The 21,414-nt window shown below is 37.1% G+C and overlaps 1 protein-coding gene across 50 annotated transcripts; it reads left to right on the top strand.

Annotated features, from left to right (window-relative positions):
• Window positions 1-7,349: 7,349 nt before the first annotated feature.
• LOC103407625 (ankyrin repeat-containing protein At5g02620-like) lies at window positions 7,350-19,550 on the top strand. Of its 50 annotated transcripts, XM_070821148.1 has the most exons (18): window positions 7,350-7,791; window positions 8,094-8,158; window positions 8,720-8,886; window positions 9,070-9,133; window positions 10,304-10,359; window positions 10,861-10,938; window positions 11,193-11,255; window positions 12,004-12,036; window positions 12,316-12,443; window positions 13,227-13,311; window positions 13,961-14,033; window positions 14,875-14,966; window positions 15,397-15,516; window positions 15,668-15,970; window positions 16,058-16,661; window positions 17,049-17,700; window positions 17,974-18,501; window positions 18,664-19,550. In XM_070821148.1, the coding sequence occupies exons 16-18, from the start codon at window positions 17,073-17,075 to the stop codon at window positions 19,347-19,349; spliced, it is 1,842 nt and encodes a 613-aa protein (XP_070677249.1). In that variant the 5' UTR covers window positions 7,350-7,791; window positions 8,094-8,158; window positions 8,720-8,886; window positions 9,070-9,133; window positions 10,304-10,359; window positions 10,861-10,938; window positions 11,193-11,255; window positions 12,004-12,036; window positions 12,316-12,443; window positions 13,227-13,311; window positions 13,961-14,033; window positions 14,875-14,966; window positions 15,397-15,516; window positions 15,668-15,970; window positions 16,058-16,661; window positions 17,049-17,072; the 3' UTR covers window positions 19,350-19,550. The 50 variants fall into 50 exon arrangements, 29 of the variants coding, with proteins under 29 accessions (XP_070677249.1, XP_070677251.1, XP_070677255.1 ...); XM_070821150.1 differs by lacking the exon at window positions 15,668-15,970 and having other exon boundaries at window positions 16,545-16,661; XM_070821154.1 differs by lacking the exon at window positions 15,668-15,970 and having other exon boundaries at window positions 15,394-15,516; window positions 16,545-16,661.
• Window positions 19,551-21,414: the final 1,864 nt, after the last annotated feature.

The following is a 21,414-nucleotide window of genomic DNA, read 5'->3' as shown; positions in this document are numbered from 1 at the left end:
CAAACCCCTCTACATCTGTTATCTCTGTTTTTACTCTATTTTTCAATTTCTCCCTTTCATTCTTTTCTTCCGCCTTTTCCTTCTGTTTCCTTTTGTCTTCCTTCCACCTTTTCCCCCTCTTTTCTGACATGCCCCGACCCCGATATTCCCTGACCCCGATATTCCCCGACCCCGATATTCCCCGAATACCAGGATAGGCACGTGCTGGCCGACACTCAAGGGTGACGAAAGCCATTTATTTAGTGCAAATGCTGAAAACAAGGAATAGATAAAACTTATAATTGTAAAAGAATGAGGAATATGCATTTAAGGAACGTGTTCAGAGCATACAACTAACTAGAATACTAAAAGAAATAATATAAAATTGAATGAATAAAAAAATGGATCTTACACCAAGAAGACTCGAAGATGCCAATGTGGAAGTGCCTTGACATTGGGATTGTATGCCTCGATTCTAAGCCCTGAAGGGGGCGCAAAACAAACATGAGTGGACCAATTTGATATATAAATAGTAAAACAGTTATCAACGTACTAACCCCCAGGTTTTATGAAAACACATATATAATGATCAACATAGGTTTTCCGAAACCTAGCATGTCGTGCAGTGTCTCAAATCATAACTTGTATATATAATAATTATTAGTGAATTGTCTGATAACCCCCAGGCCCCATGCCGGCTCCCCGTCCTTGTGCTAAATAGCCAGAGAAAACACACTCCAGGCCCTATGCTAACACCAAATCGTCGTCTGGGACGGACCGGAATCTATCCCTACATCCCGTAGCGTAAAGGACCACTAGGTAAGTACAAAACCATTGAACATATATATGTTGAAAGGCAACTTCATAGTATAAAGTCATTCATCATCTATACTATAAAGAGGTGTTCGAAACATGTTCTAAATATCATATCGTCATCCATCAGATATTCTATAAGAACACGGGTTATAGGAAAAATAGTAATAATTCAAAGTAGCATCAGTAAGCATGTTATCTCACAAAACGTTTCATAAAACGTAATCATCAAATCATGTTTTTCATGTATGCATTTCTACTATTAAAACATGCATTTTAGAAGGGGTCCACTCACCTTACACCGATGGTGCAAAGCTATACCAACAAGGAATAACGGAATCACCGTTAGTAATTGCACTTAATCACATAAAGGAGTACCTTTAGTCAAACTCTATTCAAACGATTGAATTTGGGAAAATAGACTTCAAAAACGGGTCCAGGACGTCGAAATTAGCCTAGGAAAGGCCCTGAAACCCCGAAAAGTCAACTCAAAAAGTCAACGCTGACCGTTGACCGGTCAAAGTCAAAGTCAACGGTCAAACTGTCAAAGGTCAGACTGGGCTTTGGTTTTGGGTTGGGCCGAAAGGGCCTTAAGGGCCTTAAGGGTTTTGGGCTTAACTAAGGTTAAAGGGTTTAAAAGGGAAAGGGCTAAAAACCCACTTTCTAATTGGCCCAAGGCCTTCTTTCTAAATCAGAAAAATAACAAAACCTAAAAAGGGTTTTGGGTTGGGTCACGGGCTTCAAGCCTTCAACTTATCGGCCCGAAGGCCTTTAGGGTCTTAAAACAAATAACAATTAAATAAAAACAATAAAAAGGAAATTGGGTTAGGATTTTGGGCTTGACTCCCCACACGGGCCTAAGGCCTGCTTGACTTGGAACCGGCCTAGGAGGCCTGGTCTCGCAGGAGAACAAACATCGGAGCTTCAACAGCTCCGGCCGACCACCAAACACAACCCTAGACTCTAATCTAGGTACCAAAACGAAGAGTAAGACGAATGGAGTAATTCTATACCTTCATTTCGTCGTGGAACGGCCGAAGATGGTCGGAATCTCCCCCGACACCCACAGCTCGCCGGAAATGGGTGTTCCTACACCCGAGTTCGATTCGTCCTAAAAACCTCCAAAAATAACGAAATAAACTCCATTAAACCACATTTCACCAGATTCTAGGACGAAAAAGGGAAGATTTGGCGCTTACCTAACCTGAGATTGAAAAATCTCGCCGGAGCTCATTTTTTTGGTTTTTTGGGTTGGCGGAAACGAGAGAGAGAGAGAACAGGACGCGATGGTGATGGGTGTCTACTTCGAGCATGTGCGATGGTGTGCGTGTGTGTGGGTTCACAGTGCAGAGATGAGAAAGATGAGAGAGATGAGAGAGAGAAATGAGAGATATCCGAGAGGGAGAGAGACGGGACAGACAAAAAAGAAGAAGAATAAGGAAGGGGATCACGGGGGGGGGGACAGAGAGAGAAGTGAGAGGAGTGAAGGGGGTGCTGCCACGTGGCAGCTTGAGGAAGAAAGAATCCAATGTTTTCAGATTTTCATTGGTAGTAAAAAAGGACCAAAATTGATAGATTCATAATATTTTGGGGGTAATTACATAATTATATTTTTATAAATGGGGGTGGGTGTTACATTTTCCCCCACGTTCCCCAATCTGGATCGGCTTTATCCTTCTCCGACTTCACAGTTCGGCTTGGCTCCCACTTTTTTTCAACGTGATTTTTCACGCTTCTCCTGGAAGGTGAGTAAAGCTTTTGTTCGAGTGTTCACACCACCTCCTTCCTTTGGTTTGCCTTTGTTGCCACTATGCTAATAGGTTTTGTCCCGCTAGCTTCCTTCAATTTGTGTCAGCTACTGTTATGGTCTACTGTGGAAGAGTTTGGGGCTCTGTTTTGGGGTCTTGTTTTCATACGTTTTCATCCAGCTTTGGGGTTTTAGTTCTGTTGATTTGTGATGGTTGCAGAGGCTGTTTGTTTGGTAAGCGGGTTGACGGCGGAGGTAGGAAGCTGCTAGGGTTTACTTTGGTGTTTTTCCTGTTCAGGCCTCAAAACTATGTTTTGGGCTGTTAGGTTACTATAGAGGTTCATCTTTTTGTTTGTGTATTTCTTGTATTTGAGCCTTCTATAATGTAATATGTTGTGTTATAAATAAGGGTAAATATCAATTTACTACCCTCAAGTTTCGTGGTTTTCAACATTTGGTATATGAAGTTTTTTTTCGTCCTAGAGTCATACTTATAGTGTTAATTTTGGAACATTCTTATACATCTGTTAGTTAGACTGTTAAATCAACCGTTAACTGATGACGTGGCACCCATGTGAAAAATGACTAGGGCGCCGCGTGTCAATATGGGGTCCACGTGAATATTAAAAAAATTATAAATTATAAATTATAAAAAAAATTCTGGGCACCCACCCATTCCCCCTCATTTCCGACCTCATATCTCCCTTCTCTTCCCTGCACCCATCCTGGCCGCACACCTCACCTATTCCCCTCATTTTCCCTCAATTCTCTCCTCTGCACTCACCCTCCCTGCACACCCACTCACATTGCACACCCACCCATCCGCCCTCTCTCTCTCTCTCTCCAACCCTATGAGACCCGAGTGACCCTTTACTCTGCCACCATGCTTCCAAAACCATTCGATTCCATCACTTTATCTACATTTCCAACTTCACTCTCTGTACCAACCCTAGCCCTATCATCCTCAGATCTTCCGCCAACCTTACTTCCCGAATCAAGCTTCATTGGCAAAACCTAGCTCCATCTTTACCTACGCGCCTTAGGAAACCGGAGCTCTAGCTTCCTCAGCCTCTCCAGTGGCATCCGATTTTCCATCCAATCCAAAATCGCTGTTCATCATAGCGATCTCTTTCTCCAAACCAGCTGCGATTTGAATCATTTGAAAGCTCGACGAACGGAGTTGGCGGGTCCCAATAAGGCGGCATACCTTTCTATTGCCTCATGTTGAAGATTTGAAGATGAAAATTTTTCCGGGAAAGCGCGAGAAAGTGTGGGATGTAAGGGATACAAATAAAACCTAGGAGAGAGAAAGGGGGAAGCAGAGGGTATTTGGATGGTAAGAAATTTTGGGGGGAAATTTGTGTTTTTTTATGTGGTTTGATTTTAGGTGGGTGGGTGTGCGAGGTGGGTGGGTGCAGAGGAGAGAATGGAGGGAGAATAAGGGGAATGAGTGGGTGTGCGGGGACGATGGGTGCATGGAAGAGAAGGGAGGGAGAAGAAGGGAGAGGGAGGGGGGGAAGGAGAATGGGTGGGTGCCTAGATTTTTTTTTTAATTTTAAATTTTTTAATATTCACGTGGGCGTTATATTGACACGTGGCGCCCAGTCATTGTCTACATGGTGCCACGTCATCAGTTAACTGCTGATTTAATAGTTAAACTAACAGATGTAGGAGACTGTCCCAAAATTAACACTTTAGGTATGACTCTGAGACGAAAAAAACTTCATATACCAAATGTTGAAAACCACGAAACTTGAGAGTAGTAAACTGATATTTACCCAATAAATAAAGTAAGCCTTTGTCCAAAAAAAAAAAAAAGAAGAAGAAGAAGAAATTGCACTGTACAAATGAACAGTGACTTGGGGTGGATTTTGAGTTATTTACAAAATTGCCACCACCCTTTCCGTTTCAGATTGAAAATTTTGATTTATTTACGAAATTGCCACCGCTTCTCTCGTGCACGTGTCGACGATCGTAGAAAGGGTGGGGGATGAAAACGCACTTCGTTTTTCATTTGCTTCCTGAAACCCGAAGCTCTGATTGCATCCTTAGGAGAGTTGGGGGTTGGGGTTTCGTCCATCTCAAACAGTTTGGTTGACAGGGTGGGTGGGCTTGCAGATGGGTGACAGAGAGTGGGTATTCATATCTTCCTTGTTTCTTTTCTCTTTCTATGTGCAAATCTATGCTTGCTCACTGATTCATTTAAAAAAAATGATTCTTTTAAATTTTGAATTGCTATCATTTTGATTTTTTCGTTGTTGTATTTTAATCGCAGAGGATGAGCATGATGCTGTGTGGTTTTGGCTGGAGAAAGGGAAGCCACGTGAATGCATGTTTATCCACATCTGATACTTGACAGTTTCACAACCAAGGTATTATATCTCAATTAAATATTTCAGCATCTTGATTGCTTACTTTACTCCGTACATTATGCCAAGATTGATCAGACCCCATTGATCCAATTAGAGATAGTTTATAACGGTTCAGGGATGAGGATGATTGATTATAGTTGATAACCTACCTTGATTGTGATATAATTCTCTCTCTCTATCTCTCTCTCTTTCTCTCTTTTTCTCTCTCCATCCCTGATTAATGCTTATTAATTATGATCCATCCACTCCTGCTACGTCTTAATCTTATGCACACTGATATCACTGCATCAGCACATCTTTATGAGTTGGCGTGCGTAGTTACTGTTCTATTGAATATGATTTTCTTTTCTTGATTGTTCATAGTTGGGTGAAAGGGCAGCAAATATTTTAAAGCATCTCTTTCCAGTGCTAAAGCAGGATACGAAATGGATAATAACTTTCGCCAATCGATCTGACTACATTTCGTTCAAGTTGGTTTGTTGTCACATCTCTATAAGGATTGTTGTTGATATATGATATATCAACAATGATTTTCACGTTTCCCATAAATGCTACTATATGTAGATGTGGTGAATGCGGATCGGGCTTTCTTAAATGGTACCAAGTCGGCCTACTTTTATTTGGTTAGAACATATATTATGCACCTGTTTTATTTGGTCATTAGATATGAATAACTGTTTTCCTTTGTGTTTCCATTTCCATTAACAATTTGAGAACATATATCTTTTGCTTTGACAACCCCTGTATATCATCTGCGAATGCAATAAAAATTCAATGGTATGACAAGCAAAAAAATAATGTTCACCATGTAAGCCTTAATTTTCATCTATTTTATGCTTTCTAATTTTTTTTACAAAATGATGTCAAATCAATTTTGCACTGATAAAAGATCTCATGCCTCTCTGAAGGCATTAGATAGGTAATTTTTCCATTCAGTTTTTACCTGGGTAATTTTTGTGGCTGCCATTCTGTGATGATGCAGGTAAATAATTGATTTTCTATTTTTACAGGCTATAGCTACTGTTAATGTTTTTACGAAGAAGTATGGGGCTGACATTCTAAGAAAAAGTATATGAGGCTTATTTTTTACTATAAATACCCTTTTGGAATTGATTCAATATTTATTTATATATACTAAGAGCTACTCCAGGAGCCCTTTCCCCAGGCTATTCACTATTCAATCCACTATGTGAACAGTAATCGCCCTTAATGAACAGTAACTGCCTTTTGCATCTCTACCGTTGCACTTGAATAGCCTTGGCAATAGGTAATAAAATATTAGTTTTTTTATCTATAAAATAATACAAAATAATTTTTAATTTTTTTCCTTTTTCCTATTCCTTTTCCTTTTCATTTTTTTTAGAGAACACTCCCTTTTCATTTTTTTTCCAGAACTCTTCCTTTTCATTTTTTTTCCAGAACACTCTCCCTTTTCTTATTCTCTCTCTCTCTCTCTCTCTCTCTCTCTCTCTCTCTCATATGAATAAAAAAATGGACCGACGCCAAGGCATAAGCTTAGATTCCAATCCATATATCCTTCATTTTCCTTTTCATCCTTCCTCTTCTTCGAAACCGAAGCAAATCAAACCAACAAACTCTGAAATCTCAATCCCCTGGATGAGAGGAATTCGAATATATCCTTGCATGCATCATCACAGCACCATTTGGGTGATCCACCATTGAAGCCGAGAGCTTCAAGCTTCCATTGCTCAAACCCAGATGAGGTTATTGCCCTACTTCAATTGCTTGAGTTATTCTCTTGTTTTTTTATATGTTTCGAGTTGAAACCCTTGGGTTTAGTCTCTGCCATTTGTTTGTGGGTGTATCATCAACCTCGACGACGAACTCCGGCGAGAGCCGTTGAGTTCGAAGCCTGGGTTTTCATTTTTTTTAAATTTTGTATTAATTTTGTATTTTGTATTAATATTTTTGTATTTTTATTAATTTTATATTGTGGCTGATGTCAGGGACGTCAACCCACGTCACATCCCCTTTGGGCGCTCGGGCCGGCACGAATCCACGGGTCTGGCGCTCGGTCCTGCTTGGGCTCCCTCGTCAGCCAACGCTGGACTTCTTCCCTCGGGCAATCAAGTCCTGTTCCGCAGCCTGTCCCTCGAGCACGAGCTCCCGCTGGAGCTGCTCTAAAGCCCAGTTGATTAGTACTGTTCATCATGTGAGAGCGTGCACTATTCACCAACAGTGAAAGGGCGGGAATGCCCTTGGTTTTTTCTTTGGTTTCCGTACTGTTCACAATTTGCTACAGTAAGAAGTCTGTTTTGTCCTTCCCTGCCTCGCGTCTCTCATCAGCTTTGGATAAGGTTTGTATTGGACAAAAAAATAAGATTAAAAAAATGTTAGGAGATAAACACAAGCACATGTTTTCTGACATCGAAAAGGATAACAAATAATAAAAAAATTGGTTTAGAGAGAAAAAAAATGATTAGAACATATGAAAAGTGTGTTTGGTTTTTGCTATCTAATATTTTCTCCACCCCTGAGACTCCCCATCTCCCAACATTGTCACTCTCTCTCATCCCTCACTGCTCTCTGCCTCTCCCATCTGTCCCCCTCTCTCTCTCCCTCACCCCTCACCCCTCACCCCTCACCCTGTTTTTCCGCCTGCCTTTCTTTCTCTCTCAAGCTTTCGTTTTCTCCGTTTTCGATTTTCTCATCTTTCTCATTTTTCTTAGCCAAATCATCTGTGCAAATTTTTTGCGTTTAAAACGCTTTGAAAAATAAATAGTTGCTGCATCTTGCGTTTAAAACCCGAGTCAGTACCCATTTTTTTGGTGTTATTCTCTGTTTTTGTCTGCGATCCCTGTAAGTCTCTCTCACTCTAGAGGTACCCGCTGGATTTCATTTGCCGTTGCCGATCTGCAGGTAAAGCTTCAGTTTCCATATTAAGGTTCTATTTATCTTCATTTCTGAATGACTTTTTTTTTGGTAGTTTTCCATGTTGGGGTGGGATTTGTGAATGACTTTTTTTCTTTTCTTTTCTTATTCTGGGTATTTTCTTTATATCATTAGATCCGTTGTCTGGGTCGATGATTTGTTTGTGTTTTTCGTGTCAGAACGCGTTGCTCTACGTTTTTGGGAATTTAGTTTTTGTAATGTTGGGTGTTTTGTTTATATCCTTAGATATGTTGTTTGGTTGTATGATCTGCTTCTGTATTTTGTTTCAGGTCACTTTGATCTTCATTTTTTGGGGAATCTGTGTACAAGCTTGGAAGCCGTTAATATGCTCAAGGTAAATAATTTTGGTTTTTTCCTTTGAGCCTTTTCTGCCACAAATTTTATTTTTTAATATTGTGAAGGTTGTGTGTTCTATAGTGTGAAAGTCGAATCTGTGGGATTTATTTATTTTTTAATTTTGGTGTCTTTGTTGTGTTGTTTTACGGTTTTGGATGGTGACTGTCTACAGCTTTTCATATGGGTTTTTTAAATTACAGGAAATTTGGTCTTCCTAAGATTTAATTGTTGTTAATTTTACGGTTTAATTGTTTTCCACTAATATGATTGAATGGTAAATTAGTTGTATATATATTCAAAACAAAAAAAATCTGAATCTATCGCTCTCGAACTCGCCTCACCCACAAATTTGGCGTTGACCGTTATTTCTCCTCCTTGGCTTCTGTTTCTGTCTCTGACCCTTTCAACTTCAATTGAGCTTGAGTAAGCATTCCACGCTTCCCTTCTTTTACGCCCAAGGAATTTGCATTTTCATTGTTTGATGTAGGAGACACCATTTTTTTCCTGTCGACTTTGTTTCTTCTGAAACTTAATGGTTCTGATTTCAATCCTCTTGCAGAAGATTGAGAAACAGAAAGTTGGAGGACTGGATGATCACGTATTAACCCATTTTAAAAGAAAAGGTAAACCATGAAAATCTCAAAGTGATATCCCATGACCTACAAGTATTTTCTTATCGATCAGATCATTATTGGAAGCCTACTTGGAATCTCCATCCCTTGGAAGGTAATTCTTTAGTTGTAATAAATTTTTGTGAATTATTTGATATGGGCTTTGTTTATTTGTGGAGTTAGATACTAATTTATTGATTTTTTTTTATTGTTGATTTAGGAATTGATTGATAGGTTTGGTTTCTGGATTCTCTTTCTTTGTTGAATTTTTTATGTGGGTTTTGTTTATTGATTGCAGAGTTGTATTAATTTGCATTTGATTGGAAGGGTTGCAGAGATTTGATTCAAATTGGTGGATTTGGGTAAGAAAGAAACCTAAATCTTTTCTTTCGGTTTTAAGAGCTGAATGGACATGCTCTGTTTGAAATAAGCGTTTAGATTTACAAATTTTTTTTAACATGCATGCTTCAATGGTAGAATAGAATGGACAGAACATGTACAGTGGCTAGCTTTTAGATCTTCATTTTCAGTTAAATAGTTATTTTCTTATATATCTTAATGGTAGAAGAGAATGTATATATCTCATTGGTTGTAATGGTAGAAGAGAACTGACATATACCATCGGCTATAATTTATATACACAAGATTTTCTTATCATCCTTTTGAACGTTTTGCAAGAGAATGAATGTATAGCAGAATGTATAGTTGTAGTGGAGGGTCAACTTTAATGATTGTTAATCCCATTGGCTATATTATCTGGTAGAAACACTATCAAATTGTACATGCAGAGTCTGTTGCTGTAGGAGGAGGTTGGAAAGGCATTCCTTAGCAAAATTGTTTGTATAATTGGGCATATACATGAACCTTTTTTTAATATAGCCTTTTGTCGAATGAGCTTTCTAATTTATGATGGCTGCCTTTAGAGTTAGATTGGTTTGGTTAGCTATTCTCAGAGCTATGACAGCAATATGCATCAGTTGCGAGGAAATCTGCTCTTCTTTAACATTTCATGCTTTATGGTCTTTGTACTTTGGTTGATAACTCTTCACAACTTTTGTCCTTCTCTTTAGTTTTCTTCAGAGATAGTGTCCGCGTTAGTGTAATTAGAGTTAATCATCTGATACCAACAAGCTAAAATTCTATGTTTGGATTGTGTAAGAGTCACTCAGTTCTGTGAATGCTGTATTTACTGGTTTTGTACTGCGATGATTGGTTGATATCCCTGTTCGTTTCAGTGGCTCTGTTTTCTTTTGTAAATGAGTATATTGTATGTAAAAAAATTTCTAACGTTTTCAATGTAAATTTTAGTAATATTCTATGACACAATCTTTCATACAATTTTTAATCCCACAAAGTCATAGTACTTGACATTGGCAGGTTCTTGAACTGTTTTCCCATTTCATTTAGTTATACTTCTGACCATCAATTTTGGAGTTGATTTTTTTATTTAGATGGGTGATTGAAAAAGCAAGTTTTTATATTCAGAATGACTCACAATTTGCTATGAACTAAATGAGTTTTTCTTTATACAGGTCAACATGACTGTGAACATATTAGTAGAGTCATTGCATACATGGAATACAAGGAGGTTTGCAATTGAGCTTTGGTTTTAGTGACTTCTTAAATTTGGTCATGACTAACCCCTTTTTTTTAACTCTACTTAAATGGTTTTCGGGGAACCAGTCATTTGTGTTGTTTCTTCTCTCAACTCTTTGCTTTTAGTTGTCCTGTTGGAGTCTGGATCTTGATTCAATTGATTGTTGTAATCTAAACTATTGGTAGTGATCATTTTATTTAATTTATCATATTATTGAAAGAATCACTTAGTACAATCAGGTTTAAAAAAAAACTTAATATCATTACCGTTTTGGATTGTGTAGTGTTGAATATTAGTTGTTGATTCCGCTGTGCATTGTGATCAAATCCTATCACGTTCTCCGTTACAGTTTGTTTGTTGAGAATATGGATCTTGATTGAATTGATTGTTTTAATCTAGACCATTTGATACAATTTCCAATCCCGCAGCAACGCGTGGGCATAAATCTCTAGTATGTACTATAGCAATATAGAACTTTGCGTTCTTTTGCAGTGATCGATGAACAGCAGCATGAGTCGTTGCCACAACACGAGACCCAGCTTTTGACTGTCCACTGGCATCTCTCCAAAGGTTTGTGTACTGCCTTATGTGGAATTGAGATGTTATAACTTTGAATATTTATCATACATGACAAAAGGGAGTGTCATCTATCTACAAAATATGAAATCGTCCGTTATAATTTTGGGCATATGATTTTCTTTTTTTTTTCGTTTCAGAACACATTGTTCTTCATTTTTTGTAATTTAGTTTTTATAATTTTGGGTATTTTGTTTATATCATTAGATCTTTCGGTTGTATAATTTGCTTTTATTTTTTTATTTCAGGTCACTATGCTCTTCGTTTTTTGGGGCTTTTGTTTACATCTTTCAAAGCCCTTTATGCTCAAGGTAAATAATTTTGGATTTTTCCTTTGAGCCTTTTCTCCAACAATTTTTTTTTTTAATATCGTGAAAGTTGTGTGTTTCTATACTGTGAAAGTTGAATATGTGGAAATTTATTTATTTTTTACTTTTGGTGTCTTTATTCTGTTCTTTTATGGTTTTGGATGGTGTTGGATTGAAAAGCTTTTTTTATAAAACTTTTATTGAAAGTGTTTTATCCATTTTTACAATTACTCTCATAAATTGTGCCTGATTTGTGGTTCGATGGGATCGAGGTGATGGGGACGATTTGTGAGGTTGTAGCCACAAGATATAGGGCATATGCGTGGGGTTTAGGGGTTTCACAGGGGGAGGGTTACAGAGGGAGAGGGTGCACGCGTGAATTGCGGAGGGAGAGGGAGAAGGAGGGGGAGTAGGGTTGCTATATTCAAGTTATCTTTTTTATTTTTACTTGAATTTGATTTGATTTATTTATTTATTTATTTTATGACTGGTTGAGAATGTGAAAGCTCTATTGGAGGTGGAGGTGAGAAGTTTAATTTAATTCATGATTTATTGTTGTTTTTTTTATAAACTTTATTTTTATGGGATTGTGCTGTTTTTGGGGAAAACAATATTAAATTGAAGTAAAGTTTAGATATTTCTGTAATTGGGATTTAGAGTAAGAGACGAAGAACTGGGTGGACTAGGGTTGCTTTATTCAAGTTCTCTTTTTTATTTTTACTTGAATTTGATTTGATTTTTTTTATGACAGGTTGAGAATGTGAAAGCTATGTTGGAGGTGGAGGTGAGAAGTTTAATTTAATTCATGATTTATTGTTGTTTTTTTTAAACTTTATTTTTATGGGATTGTGCTGTTTTTGGGGAAAACAATATTAAATTGAAGTAAAGTTTAGATTTTTTTGTAATTGGAATTTAGAGTAAGAGATGAAGAACTGGGTGTGATTGCAAAATAAAAAATTTAGAAATTTTTTTGGTTTGAAAACTAATTTTAAATTTAGTTAGCTGATTAATTAATAGAGAAATGTATATTGAATGTGTGATGTTTTTCGATGCGTATGAGCAGACACGGGTACTACTTCAGCAGCAGAAGTTGCTATGTGAGGGTAGGGAGATGAGGAATTCTGAGATGCTGAGTGCTCTTGGTGTCAAAGATGAAGATTGGATAATGATCGTATCTAATGTCGCCTCGAGGTATACTTGATGTTTTACTTTATATGCAATTCACCGTATGATGTTCCTATCATCATACGTCATTCATTAGAAATGGGGTGGTGAGTTTCTCAATACAGTTTTAATTTTTGTGCGAATAATGTTCGTAAAAAGTGTGTTTTTGTTTAGTTCATTGCTGATTCTTATTCTTTGATTTAGTTCACCATTCGTGCTTTTAAAGATAAGAAGTGCAATGCTCTCTCAGATGTTAGTTTTGGGTGACAATTGAAAGATACGAGAATAAACGAAAATACCAACCAATTGAAAGGATAAATTCAATAGAAAATATTTGATTCACCAATTATTATAGTTTGAGCTCTTTGCATTAAATGTCCTGTTTTGAAATTTGATGTTTTAAGATGTCATGAACAAATTGTTGCTGGTTGGGTTTTGTGTTGCAAATTTACTTGAGATCGTCTCTTGATATCCCATTTATGCTTCCCATGCTTCCTTCTGCATAAGGGTCAGCCTTGGACATCCATTTTGAGGAGACTCATATGCTTCCTCTACCTTATAGCAGGCTGTGCTAATTGTTGTGTTCTTTGAAATTAGAAGAGAAAAAGATGAAAAAGAAGCCTCATGAATGTGGGAGAAGAATAAGAAAATGCAGTTGTGTTTTTATTCCAACTCATTCAGTGTCCAATATTTTATTACTTCCCGTTTGGTGAAATTCATTGGTCGTGTCATGTTCGTTTATTTTTTATCAATCAATCTGTTTGGTGCAGTTCAAATATTCAACTGTTTTTCCTTTCCCTTTTGACGCAGGTGCGTTGATTGTGGGAGTTTTGGGAAGAGTTCCCAAGCTCATTCTGCAAATTAAAGGATTCACAGACGCGACCAACAGAAAAAGGTTAATTGAACCACTCACTGTTTGATCTTACTCCCTATTTGTTATCTGTTTTTTTGTTTTTTTGTCTTTTTGTTTTTAAATTTTAAACTCCATATACTTAATGTAATCCACAGTCAAGAGAACGGTAAGCAATTTAAACTTTTTGGGTTATTGAAATCAGAGTTTTGAATTACAGTTTCTGTTTAGATGCTCGGAGAGATAGGAAACTGCAATTTACTTTTGGATATGCTCTATAAGAAACTGCAGTTTACATTTGGATTTAATTCATCGCTGATGGTATGTTGTGATAGGGTTTTGTAATTTTTAGTATTCTTCAATTCTTTTTAATCTGCAAAATCAAATTACCCATAGAATTTATGACACACAATCAGTTTCTTTTCAGATGGGTTGAAATTATATTGATAGTTATAAAGCTCCTTTTTATAGTTAGGTTGAAAATCATATTAATAGATTCTTTATTTCGTTGGTCCAATCTGTAACAGGTGGGATTATTTTGTTTGATGTTTGAATCAAAATTTGATATTTTTTTTGTGTGAAATTACAACGGAATTGCAAAATTGTCAGGTATATCTTAGATTATTGGTTGCATATTCACCTTCACACAACTATGATATTGCCTCTTGACTCGATGAATTTTGATAATTTTCAGGATCTGCGGTTGCAATGCTTTTGATGCATGCAATAAGTAGGAAGCTACTACTCTTATGGAGCTTCTTTGGCATGTAAGTTCAAATTGCATATCATTTTTCATTTTTTTGTTCACAGAATTCATTATCTTGCTATCTTGGTAATTAGCAGTGTTTGACAGTTGGTGAAGTGTATGAACAAATGTGTGGAAGTTTGAATTGTATAGATAAAAGTGAATTTTAACAACTCTAACTTGGATTTCTTATTAATTTGATAGGTCTTTCTTTCATTTGTGTTTGACTATTTTATTTTTTTGGGTATATAAGTACAACTATTGATCAAAAGCCACAGAAATTACCTAGCAGCCGAGAAACTGTTTTTGTAAGAACATAATATGATGTAAAACTCAAATTTTGGGCACTTAAGTATACGTTTCATGAAAATTCAATTGGATTTGTTCCAGTCTCCAAGAATTTTTCTTTGTTTGGTTACCAATTAATTTATGCGGCAGGAATTTAGTTTTTGCTTTTCTGCCTATGTATATATGATTTGAAATGGACAGTTCAAGTTGCTATATATAAATTTGTAGTCGAAGAGTTCGAAGGAGAGGTGAATTAGAAACAATGGGGGGGAGAGTGATGGAGTTGAGGTAGTTGAGAGTTAACAGGGAGAGTGATGTCCCTGGTATTGCGAGATCATTGAGACTCTGGTTTGAGACTAACTATCTAGTTGATTAATCACTAATGTGATGTATTTAAAGTTTAACTTTTCTTTAAATCATTTTCCTTCTGTTTTTTCATTGGATTCGTTACATTTTTTCTACTTAATTTATCTTAAGAATGTTTGCATCAGAATAATTAACTCTAAATATGTTAATTTGTCCCATTTTCTAAAAAAAAATTTGCAATGTGAATGGAGGTTATTCTCAATCTTCAGATGGTGATTATTTGATAACTTCTCCAAACGTGGCTACTCAGCCTTTGAAATACAGAGCTGAGGATGAGAGGAGGTAGATGAGCTAGAATCGGGTTTGTACAATTCTAAATTATTTGTTTAGTTACCGATAAAAGATATGGTTGCCTAATCCAGTTTTGTATTTTCAACTTCTTAATCATTTTCCTTTGATCGCACTTTGTTTTGATATGTGAATGAACTATATAACTTCAAGGAAAACTAAGGAAAACTAATGAAAATGATTTGAAAACTGAGTTTTAACGATAAAGACAAAATAAAGGGTAAAGGGAATAGTATTAGGATTGACTTTTTAGTGTAAAAATGTGATTTTTCGTTAAAGTTTCCTATACTTTATTTTTATCTTAGGTCATAGTGTAACATTTAACAATTGAATTTGTAAGACTGTTTAGCAATTTTTTCAAAAACTAACTATTCTTGCTAGATGCTCAAATGTTGTCTTCTACTTTTGTGATTTGCCTTTTCTGTGTTTTTCTCATGTAGTAGGCTGATCACCTGAGAGTATGAGTATAATACTGATGACGCAATATGATCTACAAATGAATGGTTTCTTATAGCATGCATATCCATACATAGCAAGCAAAGTTTCACTTCATTGGTTCTTAGGTAATACCCCATCTTTTTAGTTACTTTGTGTGGAAATTATTCACGTGTGTCTGTGGATAATACATTCAATGTCCGCAACAAAGCACGCACACATTTTCTAGTTTAAGCTAAGTGCGTTGAGCCCATGTGACATGTTTGAATTTCATGGTAGGAGACAACACGGGACTTTGACAAGTCCATTCAGAAATCGGAATGAGGATTCTTTTTTAATCTTCTTTGTGAAGATTCCATATATCTTTTAATCGTATCCGTTTATCATATATCGTGCTGTCAGAAAGTATTTTAATTTTTTTATTTAAAATTAAATACAAATAATACCTGACAAAAAATGATCATATCATATATGATGAACAGACATGATTGAAGAATTTTCGGAATCCTCACAAAGAGAATTCGGAGAGAATTCTCGTTCCAGAAATTGCATCACAATTTCTGCCAAGACCAAATAGTAAATGTATGCATTTTCATATAACGCATTAATTCACTAATTATTCACGTTTATGGAATACTTTGACAGAAATTGTGATCTTGGTTTTGGCAGTTTTCCGGACGAAAATACTTACAAGTTTCCTTGGAAGACTGACAGACTATTCGATGACAATGATAGTTGACAGTGCATTTTTTAACCCAAAAGACAAAGACACCAACATTGAACGAATTAATAATTTAAAGTTGAAAAGTAAACCGGACATTTTTTTTACATGATTTGTTAACACGACACATAAACATAAAAATAAAGAATTTTGGATCAACACAATAATTAATTAGGTTGTTATTGGATTACACGATAAGAACTTATTAATAATGTATCCTTAACAAGTTTATCCGAGGATGACACGTTGGTAAATCGTTTTGATACGTTAAAAAAAAATTATTTCGATGATTTTAATTTTTTAAATTATTAATAAAATTTAACTATAAAATACAACAACCATAATATATATGTGTGTGTATATATATTTATACATGCTAAAGTCCAGTTGATTGGCACTGTTCATTATGTGAGAGCGTGTACTGTTCACCAACAGTTAAAGAGCGGGAATGCACTTGGTTTCTGCTTTGGTTCCGTACTGTTCACACTTTGCTACAGCAAGAAGTCTGTTTTGTCCTTCCCTGCCTCACGTCTCTCATCTGCTTTGGATAAGGTTTGTAGTGGACAAAAATCTAAGATTAAAAAATGTTAGGAGATAAACACAAGCACATGTTTTCTGACACCGAAAAGGATAAAAAATAATATAAACAAAGAGTTTTGAATGGTGCCCGGCACCATGTGGGAAAAAGAAAGAAAAATAATATAAAAAATAAAAGTTTTGAATGGGTTACTGACAAGAAGAGAAGAAAAAATAAACAAAGTGTTTTGAATGGTGGACGGCACAAGTGTTTTGAATGGTAGTAGGCATTGCCTACTTGGCATGGCTACTTGCCTACTTGGCATGCAATTGGCAACCTCCTGTAAGTGAACCTATATATGGTTCACAAATCCTCCATTGCAATTTGCATTTGTGTTCTTATTTCAACGTTATACTTTTTAGGAAATCTGAGAGAGAGGTGGAAGCATGAATCCTTCTCTGTATGAAGCAGCTGCAACTGGTGATGTTGGCTTCTTGGAAGGACTTCTAACAGCTGATCTCTCTCAGAAAACACCTAAAGAGAACAATATTCTTCACATTGCAGCTGAATTCAAGCAAATAAACTTCTTCAAAAAAGTGAAAAAAATTCCCGAATCTCCCCGGTTTTGGGCCACCAACAAGAATGGCGAAACTCCTCTACATGTTGCCGCGAGAGTAGGTTGCGGTGAAGTAGTAACGTTCCTCATTGAGCACATAAAAGCGGAACCTATGGAAGTGGTTGATCTTGATCCAGAAAAGGAACCAACTGACGGTGAAGCTTACAAAAAGCTACTCCGAATGCCTAATTTGGAAATGGATACAGCACTGCATGTTGCTGTTCGATACAATCATGCTGGAGTAGCGAAGATTTTGCTGAGTGCTGATCCTGAATTGTGTTGTTCATTTTACAGCACCAAGGAGTCACCCCTGTTCCTAGCTGTTAGAGCCGGGTCTACCAGCATTGCTGATTATATTTTAAAAAAGACTCCGGATCATGAATCTCTTTCTTTTCAGGGAACAAATGGTGTGACCGCTTTGCACGCAGCAGCCACTCGTATACCCTTCGCCAAGAAAGGTAATTAACTTCATGACATTGCTTGGTACTACCGTACTAGACCCTTCTTATGCACGGAATCCCATCAACATATAACTGTATAATCAACTTAGTTATCGAGTATGACATATTGACAGTCGATAATATATCCTTAATGATTGAGATATGCATCTCAGTCCAGCTACCGTTGCGCAAGATCCTTCTTAAGGGACTCGTTACTTGGTATGCCTTATTTTCATATATATACTTGATTCCCGCAACACAATTTCTAATTTTTCTATACCAACATTTTAGGAATTGTGCAATCTATGGTTACCAAAAATCCTGGGATGGTCGAAGTTCGTGATGAAATAGGGTGGACTCCATTACACTACGCATCACTGAGAGGGAACCTTAAAGCAGCTCAACTACTGATTCAAAATTGCAAAACTTTCAAATTTGCTTGTTACATCAAAGACGAGCTTGGCATGTCAGCTCTCCACGTCGCGGCATATGCAGGGCACACCCAAATAATTGAAGAGTTGATCGGACGTTGTCCTGATATTTGTGATTGTGTCAATCACAAGGGCCAAACAGCTCTACATGCAGCAGTTTTAGGCGAAAAGATAAATGTTGTGAAGTACGTTTTGAAGACGCCTAGGCTTGCGAGACTTATAAACGAAGCAGATAATGATGGAAACACTCCTTGGCATCTAGCTGCTATTCATGAAAATAGTGAAATCGTTGCTATTTTAAGGAGAGACAGGAGGTTGAACAGAACTGCTATCAATAAAGAATTTTTGCAAGTTAGCGACATTTTGCTCGCCGAGAACACGGGAAGAATCTTTTATTTATTTCCCTTGGATTTCAACTTTGAACTCTCTATTTTATTTTCTTATATTGGATAGAATCAAACGCAGAACATATCTAAATCCAAATTCGTTACCTTATTGTTCTTAAGTCCTGTATATGTTTACTAAAAGTGTAGTACTTTATTTATGTTTTAGGAAATCGTAAAAAGTCGCAATGTTTTGAACTGCCTGGCAAGAGACGTTGTCGTTACCGTGCCATATTATCAACAAAAAATCAAGCAGGAGTTCAAGAAATTTGGATCCCAAGGGGAAAGCAGTACGTCTGAGACACCGGTCAATACTAAAAATACGAGAGAAAACTTGCAGGCTTATTTGGCTCAGACCTTCAATAGAAATGATTCGAAACTTCTGGTAGCGACGGTCATTGCAACCGTTACATTTTCGGCCGTTTTGAACCCGCCTGGAGGGTTTACAGACGATGGAACACCAGTTTTAACAAAAAAAGGAGCTTACAAAGTATTTATGTTTTTTAACACGCTTTGCTTCGCTCTCTCAGTGTCGGCGATATTTAACGAATACAGTCCTATATCTGTCCTGTCAACCCATCTACCCACACCTACGAGTCTTATTAGTTATTCCATTGCTGGCATGTTGGCGGCATTTTATGCAGCCCTGATAGCAGTGGAACCCATGCGGCCCAGGCAAAGTATGGTTAACTATTTTTTGTTTGGCAACGATGGTACCGTTGTTGCTTCTCTGCTCTCTCGTATTGGTGCCGTAATTGCATGCGTAGTAGTTGGCATCCCTATTTTTAACTCTCTAAGTCAAATACTCAACGGGGAAACAAGGATCCACGACCTCAAGAAGCACATAATTTAAAAATAATTTACATGGCCTAGAATGTTGGTGTATGACAAGTCAGAAAGGGAAAAACAATCTTGTCCCTCAAGTATAGGAGGGATTCTAGGCCATGTAAAATCGTGGGTTGTTGTTTTTTTTTTCCTATTTCATTGTAAGGCTATTTAACAGTCATTAGTGTTATTTCAATTCAATAAGAATTCTCCCAATTTACAAGTGTAATCAGACTTTGCGTTTACAAGAGCTCTTTTCCATCCTTTTTTTATTCTAACATTTAGTATCAGAGCCCCATCACGGGGCTTGATCAAAGCCTGCAACATAGTTACTAGCATGAAGGAACAAAATACATGGCATACGAGAGTAGCTTCGTGCAACCTGCCATTTCGAGGTTTGATGGACACGCCCCAACCCAAATATCCAAATGACACCTGCATGACACGTGCTGACCGACACTCGAGCATGACGAAAGTCATAATTATATGAATATGCATGAACACAAGGAAGCATGTAATCGAAAAGTCAAAAGAGAAACAATAATCATAAAGAATATACAAACGCTAAAGAAATGATAATAATATAACGTTAGTCATAATATAAGGAGAATATCCAACTGTCAACAATTCGAAACAAAGGATGCATGAATATGTCCAGAGCATACTACTAAACAATAGTGCTAGCGAAATGAAGGACATAAAGTTACAATTATACATAAAAAGGTCATACGTAGTGAGGAGAAAACAAGATCACTAGAAGGGAAATGCCTCGATGCTCGAGTCGTATTCCTCGTCACTAGGTCCTGAAGGGGGCACAAAAACAAAAGGTGAGTGGACCAGAGTTTATAATAATAGTAATAATAAGAAAACCGTTTTCTTTTTGCACATAGTAACCCCCCGTTTTGAAAACAATATAATAATACGTAATAGGTTTTTCCCGAAACTCTACATGCCATGAAAACGTTCATAGATAATAAAATCATATCTAAAAGTGGTATTGAAATCGCCCAAAGACAAAACTAAAAGAGCTCGTAAATCAAAACACTAATGTACTTATATAGGGGCATCGTAGTTGCTCGAATGCATATCCATCACCTGAGGGTGAAGTTGTACGACACTGGGTTACGCCAGTGAAGAAACATGGTAGGTCCCATCACTCGAAGGTGAAGCTGTCCGACACTGGTTTCGCCAGTGAAGTTGGGAGTATGTTGTAAATATCTCACTACTCCTCCATTGTGTCCTATGGCCAAAAACGTATACATACTCGTGTTGTGTGTATATGTTGTATGATTACCCACTAATTAAGCACATAAAATGTAATTCAAAATCTCATACCAAAGCTTAGGGCTCAAAACATCATCATCAGAAATCATAAGCATTTCCATAAACATGATTTCCATAAGCATAAAATTTCATAAACCTTAAACTGATAAATCGTAAATACTTCAAAAAACAAATTAAATAAATCATAAATTCTTTGTAAAACATAAATTTAGAAATTCATAAACTTATCATAAAACATAATTAATTCATGAAATGTAGAATTATAAAAATATGCCTTCCATGAATGCAAGCCTAATATTTTTATAAAAACATGCAATTTGAGAAGGGGTCCACTCACAAATATTCTGCTACCGAAAAGCCATTCGAACTAGGAAGGACGGGATCACTACCAACCAATGCACCTAAACACAATTAGGGACCATTCGTTAACACTCTACTAAAATGACGAACTTTGGTAAAACGAATGGCAGATTCAAATTTGCCATGTCAAAAAACCAAAGGAAAGACCTCGGGTTTCCCTACTCACCATCGCATGCGCCGCCACGGGGTGGTGGCCCGACTCACCACGCGCTAAGTTGGGTTACCGGAAAGTTGGCCGGAAAAATCACTGGCGCCGCCATCCACAGTACCCCCAATGGAGGCCCGTGTGCTTCATGAGCCCACGAGTATGCTATACTCGCCTCATGTCACATCCCGACCAGGGCCCCTACCACATCTCGGACCCTGCCTTCGCCGTAGTACGATATTGTCCGCTTTGGGCCCCGACCACGCCCTTATAGTTTTGTTTCTGGGAATTCACATGAGAACTT

The sequence above is a fragment of the Malus domestica genome, chromosome 05 (genome assembly GCF_042453785.1).
Source record: "Malus domestica chromosome 05, GDT2T_hap1".
Taxonomy (NCBI): Eukaryota; Viridiplantae; Streptophyta; class Magnoliopsida; order Rosales; family Rosaceae; genus Malus; species Malus domestica.
The sequence above is the reverse complement of the archived record's forward strand: the minus strand, read 5'-3'. Positions and strand labels throughout refer to the sequence as shown.

What these genes read in the sequence shown, in the direction of transcription:
- LOC103407625 (XM_070821164.1), top strand. Translation starts at nt 17,073, where the DNA reads ATGAATCCTTCTCTGTATGAAGCAGCTGCAACTGGTGATGTTGGCTTC. An exon ending in TATACCCTTCGCCAAGAAAG is followed by an intron (nt 17,701 to 17,973) that starts GTAATTAACTTC and finishes CCAACATTTTAG; the next exon opens with GAATTGTGCAATCTATGGTT. An exon ending in CGCCGAGAACACGGGAAGAA is followed by an intron (nt 18,502 to 18,663) that starts TCTTTTATTTAT and finishes TATTTATGTTTT; the next exon opens with AGGAAATCGTAAAAAGTCGC.